The sequence below is a fragment of the Colossoma macropomum genome, unplaced genomic scaffold, assembly GCF_904425465.1.
Source record: "Colossoma macropomum unplaced genomic scaffold, Colossoma_macropomum, whole genome shotgun sequence".
Lineage (NCBI taxonomy): Eukaryota > Metazoa > Chordata > Actinopteri > Characiformes > Serrasalmidae > Colossoma > Colossoma macropomum.
The window spans coordinates 3,996,642-4,006,900 of record NW_023494784.1 but is presented as its reverse complement, the minus strand read 5'-3'; the positions used below and the strand labels follow the sequence as shown (position 1 = coordinate 4,006,900).

The 10,259-nt window shown below is 40.1% G+C and overlaps 1 protein-coding gene across 2 annotated transcripts; it reads right to left on the bottom strand.

Moving 5' to 3' along the window:
• Positions 1-716: 716 nt before the first annotated feature.
• LOC118811757 lies at positions 717-8,660 on the bottom strand. 2 transcript variants are annotated; one of them, XM_036576204.1, is made up of 7 exons: positions 8,326-8,660; positions 7,804-8,016; positions 5,976-6,215; positions 3,488-3,569; positions 3,231-3,279; positions 2,737-2,969; positions 717-1,149 (listed from the first exon to the last, which is right to left on the bottom strand). In XM_036576204.1, exons 1-7 carry the CDS (start codon positions 8,438-8,440, stop codon positions 1,098-1,100), a joined length of 984 nt encoding a protein of 327 aa, XP_036432097.1. In that variant the 5' UTR covers positions 8,441-8,660; the 3' UTR covers positions 717-1,097. The 2 variants fall into 2 exon arrangements, with proteins under 2 accessions (XP_036432097.1, XP_036432107.1); XM_036576214.1 differs by lacking the exon at positions 5,976-6,215.
• Between the last annotated feature and the right edge of the window lie 1,599 nt (positions 8,661-10,259).

The following is a 10,259-nucleotide window of genomic DNA, read 5'->3' as shown; positions in this document are numbered from 1 at the left end:
ATGTTTGAGGTTGAGGTAAATGAGGTGAGGCAAACTGCACTGCTGTGTACAGTAGATCTGTTAGAAAAGCAGAACAATAACATCCTTTACATCCTCACTTTCCCCAATTCTACTGTTTTTATATTACTATTGTGGTCCTATTTAATAATTTGCATTAAATATGTGCAACATTACTGTTTTATTATTCATTTTGCCTCACTAAACATTATATTAAAGCAATGCACATTTACAATGAAATAATACTGCTCTGTAAACTAATGATAATAATAATAATAATAATAATAATAATAATAATAATAACAATAATAATAATCAGCTCCAATTGATTTACAGTGTGAACTTAAAACATCAGAGAAATAAAAGAAACAAAAGTTAGTCAAATAAAATTGGCAACAAGGTGCAACAAAATCAGCAACAAAAGAGTTAATGAAAACAGTTCAAACAATTAAAAACAAACAAAAAAAAAGTTAAATAATTACAATAATATGAGTAATGTAAAAGTAACATTACAGTAAAATTAAGGAAATCTTTTAAAAGTAACTTTTTAAAGATTTTTAAATCACTATAAAAGAAGATGAATGTTTATTGATAATGTGCTTCAGATCTTCAGTGCATAATAAAAACAAAAGTCTGCTTCACCCCTTTTCCTAAGTTTAATTAGTGGAAAATGGTGAACGCAGCACTGGATGATCTCAGATCTTGTTGGTCCTGTGAGCAACACATTACAGTAATGAAGGTGAGAAAACAAAAGCATGGATCAGTTTTCTGGCCCTGAAACTGGTAAAGCTATGAAATTTTAAAAACATTATGACTGCATATTTCTATCTGCTGCCTCTTTCCATCTAATAGGAATGGAGCAGTTTTTTCCTAAATCCATCAAAAGCTATAGTGATTTTATTTCTGTACTGCACTAAATCTAATTAAACAGGACTAATTAAGCTCTCTTTGTAATGAATCATGCAGCTGGTCAGTGTTAAAATACTGACGACATCAACAAAATACCCAGAAAAGTACACTGTGACGAGATTCATCACGAAAATGATGTGTCTTCATATTGTTCACCGCTATTGGTTCGTCTGCTGGAGAGCTGGGAGCTTTTATCTTCTCATGTTCTTCTGGACTGTGCTGTAGATCGGAGTTTCATCATTCCTGCAAACATTTGGAACAGTAAGATCATATTATTGTCTCCTTTAATGCAGCGGGGGCATTTCACACATTCATAAACACGTTCTGAGGTGCTACACGCCTTTCAAGATTAATCAGTTTCTACACTGTGATTTGATCAGGAAAAACACTAACATTCATTTCCGTGATAATAAATCAAAGCTCATGAGGAGAAACTGGACATTGTGTAATTCTTCACCTACTGGGTCCTTCACTGGTGTCAGAAGTGGGATAAAAACTTGCTTGTTTTCTTTACGACTAATGAGTATCCACCATCTTAAAAAGCACATATCACACATAACCTAACTTGGCATGTATAACTGATTAATCAAGCTAGCTGATCTGACTGTCTGCATGTTGTCCATTTCATCTATTTGCGACTCCAGTCAGATTTTTACAGACGCTCGAATCGTATTTTAAAGTGTCTTTTTCGCCACTCGCAATGCGACAAACAACAAAGATGTGAAATCCAGAGTGATGAAGTGCTGGGATTCAAGAAGAGCTCCAAAGATTCATGATGATGAAGAGAGTTCTGAAGTTTGGAGGGGAGATGAAGCTCCTTCATCTCTCCTGCATCTGTGCTTGAAATCCGCGTCACCAGTGTAGCTACGTAGTTACTGACGTGTACGCATTACCATGGCAACCCATGCAGATAGACTGGTGATGACTGGACACACAAATCTGATCTGATTACTTGCAAAAAACAGAGCGGAGAGTCGTCGCAAAAGATCTGATTTGAGAAACAAATTTGCTTTCCCTGCAGACTTAGACGTTATGAACTAATAGCTGGGTAATGTTTTTAGTGAGGTTAATATCAATCAAGCGTCTTTGGCAACACTTCAGTTGGATTTCTCACTGTAGATACCTTACACTGTATTTAACTTACATGCAACTAAATATCTACTAAATTTAGCTGAACTTTTCCAAATCACAGCTGTGATCTTAACCCGAACCCTAACCTCAACCCTAAACTTAACTCTGGGCCTAATCCTGACCCTAAAGCTGTTGAGAATGAACTGAGTTTCAGCACAGTTTGTTAATAAATAATTAATAGGGGGCTATTAAAAAAAAAAAATGAGACTGTGCGCTCAAGACCAGCGATGCATGATAATATCTGAGATAAGAGGAATATCTACAGATATTTGCTTAAAGAAGGCATCAGCATCAGACCCGTGTTTAGGATTGGCCGATATTTTGAACCAACATTTGTTTATGTAACTCCAGAACAGCAGAACGTTTGGGACGCTGGGCTACTGCAGTAAAATATCTGCATTTTATTTGTGTTACTGCATCTGTAACCCTACAGACACAGATATTAGATTTCTCAGTAATGCAAACTACATAGCAGTGAGTGGAAAATGTCCTTCATACTGCAAACTTTAAGCCAGCAGTGAACTGATGTTCATTCCATCAGTGCAGGTAAAAACAAAAAGGTATGAAATAAGCATTAAAATTAAATTTAACAGGGGCTGCTGACTGTCTGTGCTGCAGAGAATCTATTTCCAGAGAAAGCTGAAGAAGTGAGCTGTGAGTGTCAGAATAAACTGCTTCACTGTTATTTGTGTTGCTTACTGAGCAGTTCTTGGTTTAGCAGTGTTCACTGCAGCGTACTGCACTTCCTCTTCTTCACCCAGAGAGTTTGACTGTTGGACAGCGGAGTAGAGAGGAACGTCCTTCGTCTGAGAGTGTGAGAAATGAACGGTGGAGTACTGAACATCATCCTGATCATCTGAGGATGCAGCTCTTGAGGGGTCAGAGGTCACAGCCAGGGTGGAGACATCATCATACACAGGAGCAGAAGCTCCCTGAGAGAGAGAGAGAGAGAGAGATACAGAACCAGATGACTGGACTTAAAAATTCTAGTGTTCATCATATTTGGGGTTTATTTTGTTAGTCGGTGCAGCAGGAGCTGAAAAAGTTCTATTGGAGAACCTTTTATGTGAGCCATACCAACCTGTGTAGAACAGAATTAGAGCTCTGTTTAATCAAGAACATTGATCAATTCATGAATTCCTTAATGGATGTAATTCAAACTGAACTCAAATGACTCCCTCATTAAAACTCACCTCTCCACTGCTCTCCTCTCTCTCTCTGCTGGTCACTGCTGCTCGTCTCCTGTTGGAGTTTTCACAGGAAAATGACCTTCAGACTCACATCTCCAGCATTAAATCAACTCCTGTTAATGTTCTGAAACTGCACACCGTCTATTTTACTCTCTACTGTATTAAACTGCTTATATTAGAGTGAAGAAGCTAAACTGCAGCACAGCTTACAGGCAGCATTTGGAGGATGTTTCATATCTTACATGTGTTCAGATTCTCACCTCATCCACAAAAAGACTGCAGTGAATATCAGAAGTAAAACCACGGCGACTCCAGAAGCTGCATATACTGAAGTCCTGTTATCTGTATTAGTGCAGAGATGCAGGAGAGGAAAAAGCACAGAAAAGTCAAACATGTGAGTGAAAACTAAAAATATACTTGAAAGTACAGAAGTAAATTTATTATATACTACAATGAAAGTGAAGAAGTTAGGGGGTGTTTTTTTTATCTTTGCATCAGCTTTACAGAGATTTACAAAGGTTATTTTGCATGCAGAGCAATGATAACAATAACAAAAAAAAATGTACTAATAATAAACACTTATGTCCAGTAATTTTAATCTTAATTTAATTCCAGTTCTTAACTCTGACAAGGGAGCAAACCGTGCAAGCTAAAGCTGAAATCTTTGTGAAATAAAAGAACATAATAAAGGTGCAGTTCAGTAAATGTTGTGATTGTAGAATAGACTGTATTTGATTCATGTCACTCTGGTCACTGCCAGCATTTTGTTGACACCCCACCGGTCAGTGCGGCGATGACAGCAGCACACACAGAGCCACCGTTTGTACAGCGTTAGTTAATATAACATCCTGACAAAATACAACCATGGTGAGCTGCACAGTTCACAGTTAAAGTAACAACAACAACAATAAACAACAAAAAAGAATCCTGGCTGTTTGATGTTGTGGGGTAAAGAAGCTGAAGAGCTGATCCAGAGAATAAACAGGAAGAAACTTTAACCGTAACTCACAAGAGGACACAGACTGGTCAACTGATTGACTTTACTGCTCGATGATGACGCCTTAATCTTGACAGAGAAGACAGCAGGTGAGGAGGCTGTGGTTTCCGGGTCCGTATCTCTGGTTTCCTGAAGGCTATGAATGAGATCCAGGGAAAGGGCTCGTCTTGCTGTACTGAGCTGTGGAGTTTGGTCTTGTTATGGATTTTTAAAGTCAGATTTTTTAAGTGGTTAACTGCAAAACATTCCTTCTCCTTTGGTTTTATTCATGACATCATCAGCGATTAGTCAACTTCGACTTTCAGGACAGAACTGTCACCTTTAAAACATCTGAAGTCATGAAACCTAAATGTAGTATTAATGTAGGACAGTGGTTTCCAAATCAGTCCTCAGGGACCCCCAGACACAAAAGGATAGAGCAAACACTGAGGATCGTCTAGAGGTTCCTGAGGACCGGTCTGAGGACTACTGATGTAGAATATCACCAGGGCTGGGCAATATGACAATATTTATCTTTATCACAATCAATAACGCCACAATGTGTCACATTACGTCAGTATTTTCATGCATGTTTCTCTGCAAAGAGAGCGAGTCAGTCATGTTTAACTGTGTGAAGTGCAGTTCAGTGTGAAACGCTGAATAAACTAATCTGCACTGTTTTTTAATAATATTTTAAAATGTGGCACTGCTGATCATTTCCTGTCTGCTCCAATAGATGTCAGAAAAAGCGAATATCGTGACTTATCGTTTGTTCTGTCCTTGTTATGTTAAATAGCACCCCCTGCTGAGGACGTCTAGTTTGGCAGCCTTTTTCTTTCCCTTGCTAGGGCAAAGCAGCAAACAGCTCAGTCTGCTCCTCCAGCTGCCACGTTTGGCTGTGTAAAGTTAATCTGGTGTCTTCTCCAGTCACCCTGTACTGCTGTACATTACTGAACATGCTACAGCTCTAAGAGCATTACTCACTCTGTATATTGTTATTCCTATTTTTCCCTATAGTTTCACTCCTATTCACTCAGTGCATCAATGTGCAGCTCAGTAAAGCCCTGGAGCTTGGAGGCTCTATCTGACTCCCATGTACTCGTCTGAATGGAGTTTGGCTTGCTGTTGAATTGTGTACATATATACACAGGAGGAGAACAGAACATTGTTTATCACTGAAACCTTTTGAAATATTGAGATACTTTTTTCTGCCATATCGCCCACACTGGGATATCACATCACGTAACATTTGAAAGTTAAGTGGGAACACTGGGTTCTAGCTGTGGTTTGAATTATATCATTAAATGAACAACGGATTTTTAAACCAACAGTAAACACTGGGGGGCTGTTATCATGGTAACTTGGCTAACCGTCACCAGGCAGAGACGGTTAATGTCCACAGAACGGAAATGTCCTTTATTTGGGACTCAGTGACAAACAGCTTTGTTATGTACATGATAAGTGCTAACACTGATTAATCAAGGCTGGATGAGCACTTTTTCACACATTACAGGGAGAAACAAACACAAATGAACTGAACACACAGCACAGAGCTCAGTCTCCACATTACTGTAGTACTGATATACAGTTACCTGTTTATTTTCCACTCCTGCTGTTACAAAGATGTACAAAGTCACATGACTCTTGTAACAGAGACCAGGATGAGGACCTAAAGTGCTGCACTGAGACCTAAAACTAGCAGGAATCCAGACATCTTTTTCATACTGATCTCTGTGTAGGAAAGAAGGTGACTGAATCAGCCCATAACCTACCTGATGTAAAAGTCCATTCTGATGAGTTGGATGATCCTAATTGATTCTCTGCCATACAGTAGAAAACTCCATCTGTTCCTGCAGCTAAAGTTAAATTGGCTCCTTCTCCAAACTGTGTGATGTCTCCTCCTATCTTCCTGAACCAGGTGTAAGAGCTGGCAGGGTTGGAGTCACTGACACAGACCAGCGTGACTGAGCCATTAAACTCAATCTCAGATACAGATGGAGGTCTGGGAGAGTCTGAACAAGACAGAGACTCGACTAGTTACTGAACTTCTTACACTCAGAGACAAACAGATCATACAGAACAAACTGCTCTTACATAACACGTCCAGACGGGAGGTTCTGCCAGCTGGGAGGGCAGTTCTGTTATTCCTCACTCTAAAACAGTGTCCCAGTCTAATACTGGACTCTGCTGCCTTGTTCTACCCACACTGTGTCAGTTCCTCTCTTCCACAGCACCTCTACTGATTTTATACCTGTGATCATTCACAGCCAAGCTGATGAACTTAATATTCCTCACACCATAACTGGGCTTGGTTCTAAAACTTATTTATACAGGTTCCTCCTTTCTACTGGATATTTACTCCCTCTTGTGGAGAACCTTCAACCTGATGAATGTAGGTGAGTGAGAGGTACAAACCAGGTCCATGAAGAAAAACTGTGCTGCACTAAGACTAATACTAACGCTGCCTTGTTCTACCCACACTGTGTCAGTTCCTCTCTTCCACAGCACCTCTACTGATTTAATACCTGTGATCATTCCCAACATGGCCCTGAGAGAAACCAGGGGTGCTCGCTGCTGAGGAATGGGCACCCCACAGCACTTGTGCTGACCAGGACGGTAGACAGGCCGGGACTCTGCACTGCCCAGGGACTTTGGCAGTGTGGCCATGCAAAGTGGCTCTTGGGAGGTGCCATGCTCCCAGTAAGAAAAGACAGTGATTCTTCTGTTATAGTTGCTATTGTTGCGGAAGGTGCGCTGATAATAGTGTTGTTGTGTTACTTGGTGTAAACTGAGTGCGAAGAGGATGGACCGTTAGAAGTATCTACCCTCTCTATCTGTTGTGTCCTCCCCCATTACCCCCACCTGTGTTTGGTGTTGGGATTCTTGCTGCCTGTTGAAGTGCCTGTTCAAAATAACAGAGCATTCTTCTTCTATGCAGACACCACAGTATGATTTACAGGAAGCATGACCTACTTTATGCAGATGTTTCAGTACAATAAAACGACAGCATTTAGCAGCACATGAGCCAATGGCTGTGCTCATAGGCAGAGGTTGAGGTGGAGTGGTGATTGCACTGCTCCCCCTACTGACCAAACTGTATTGTGTTTAAATTACGTCCACTGCAAAGAATGAACAGTGATATGATGTTTGTGTTGAGTGATTATTTTCCTAAATTAACATTTAAACAACATATTATTGCCATGCATGAAATGCTTCTACAGTAGCTGTGTTTAGGTTTAGGGGGGCAGTGTACTGGATTGCAATGTGCACAAATTACTAGTATTATTGTTATTTTCTATTTTTATTCTTATTATTGGTATTATTGGTGATATTGATAATGGTTGGGCATTGGTGGTTTGTACCGATACACCAAAGATTTAATTAATGAATAACAAAAATTGTCTGTGAAATTTGTGTGCACTGATTTTATGGTTAGATTTTACCACACACAACTGTGATGAACAAGGGTCAATCATTCCACTGGTTAATGAGATGAGTAGTTGAGTCACATGAAGGAGAAACATCAACAGCACCAGAGTTGAGAAACACTGCTTTAGATTATTAAACAGATTATTAGTGTATGTGATAATCTGTACTCACACACTGGAGGAGAGTGGAGATCACTGCCTTTAACAGCACAGCTGTAGTTGACCGCTTCACTGACCACAGGTACAGAGCAGGAGGCAGATTCACACTGAGATACAGGCTGTCTGTTCTTGTACCAGGTGTAAGTGGGGTTGGGCAGAGTGCAGGAGGAGCTACAGGTCAGCTTCTTTACTCCTCCATCTGTATCTGACACTGTAACCTTCAGATCTGCAGGTGATTTTAAACAAGGTTTAGTGTTATTTTCATCTGTAGATACTCTTACAGTTAACTACACTCACTGTATGTATCTAGTAGGGGTGTGTATGGATACTCGGTTAACTGTTCCAGGTGTCGGTATCTGAACACTGGAATCACTGTTGGGGTATTTGTTACGCTGCATCACGGAAAACAAAGGAGGAAATAATACAGGTCTGCTTCCTTTTTCCTTCCCTTTGATTAACCAAATATCCATTCACTCTTACAGATACTGGAATATCAGAATTAGTCAGAATGCAGGTCTTTATTATCCAGAGTTACCTGTGACAGACAGAGTGACTCCAGGTTCGCCAGTGTATTTGCCCTTAGGATCACCAGTGTAGAATCTGAACTTGTATGTGTGAGCGTCACTCTCTCTCAGGTCAGTGATGGTCATTCTACAGTAGTTCAGGGTCTGGCTGTACTGCACTCTCCCCTTATACTGATCAGACTCTCCCACATCCACAGGCTCAACATTAGTCTTCCTGAGACTTTCAATGAACCAGAGTGATTTAGTCACTGTGAGTCCTTCAGGGTGTTTATAAGTGCAGGAGAAATTAACTGATGATCCTTTCAGAGCACAGACATGTTTAGCAGTGTAGGTCACACCCCACTGCTCTTCACCTGGAACACAGAGTCACAGTCAGGAAGAAGAAATTATATAATATAATAATATCAGTCTGTACTGTAATATTCTCACTAATTACTATTTAGCTAAACTAAACAACATCACAATCTCTGGTTTAAGAATGATGTATGTAGCTCTTTATAACTGTTTTAAGTCCCAGTCATGCTGCAGTCTAACATTTCCAAAGAATGGCACTCATTAAAGTCCATCTAGAGCTGTAGTTGAAGTAAAAGAAGGTAACAAACAGCAGGGAGACACTGACAGTGAAAGACAGACACAGACAGTGAGAGGAAGAAAGATGTACTACATTAAGTACATATTGTTAAGACCCCCAGGAAGAGGTGGGACCAGGGAGCATTCTGGGAAATTTGCAGTGCTTTTATTAGCACACTCACACTTACAGTACCAGCTTTGGAGCTCTGGTTGGCCAGAGAACCACCAGCCGGACTGAACAGCGGGGAAATAGTAAACTGAACTGAGATTCACAGAAGCATTAACACTTTTAACCAGGACCAACAGCTAATTCCAATATAACACATACAACTCAGTAGTGACTAACGTAGGTGCTAAACACAGATAGGCTACATTTACATTACAAGCCTCTCTGATCAACCCTGAAGCTTGACTCAGATCTGATCTGTCTAACATGACAGTTCACACTCGTTAGGTAAGAGACTCAAATCTGTCATTAATGTGAACGAACTGGTGTCCTGAAACGACCCACACACCCTAATCAATAACGTCATATGAGTGAATCACAATCATGAACAGCAAACAAACTAAACTAAACTAGAACTTTAGCTGTGAATATAATCAGCTCTGATCAGCTCTGATCAGCTCTGATCAGCTCTCAGCTGCTCGTTATCGGAGTGAGACGAAGGTAAAAAGGGAGACGTGATGCTTTTCCCCCATTTACTGGCTTTAACTTCAGGGTCGGCGCTGCTGCCACATTAACGCTGAATGATGGCGAAGTGGAAAAAAAAGACATGAATTAAGATCTGAGTGTCACATTAAGGTCACATGGGAATCAGATTCGTATCTGATCCACATATGAAAGAGTCTCAGGTCGGATTTGAAAACATCAGATTTTTAACACATTAAGGCTAAAATCTGATTTGTGCCTCTTCAGCTGGTAATGTAAACACAGCCTTAGTTACTGAGAAACAGGCAGTTTTACACAGCACAGTAGCTCTGCAAAGACTCATGGGAGATATGCAAATGAAGCAGAGAACACACAGAGCAGAGAACCACCACAATATTGAGAAACTGACGTGTTGGAGCTCCTTTCTTCTTTATGTAACTCAGCATATTAATTCTGTCTTCCTGCTACTTTGCCTCCTGTACACTGTAGAACATCCTGTACTGATGTAGCAGAACTGATTGATACTATAATGTATAACTCGTTTCTTTTGATCTTGATGTGTTTTTACTGAAAACAGTGATAATATTAACGATCTTTTAAAACCTGTGATACTCTTGAAATAAAACAAACACAGCTCTGTGCAAAAGTCAGAGACCCTCTCATTTATTTCAGTTCACAGCTGCCATTAAGTACAAGCTGGAGGTTGGACAGCTGTCCTGCAGATTG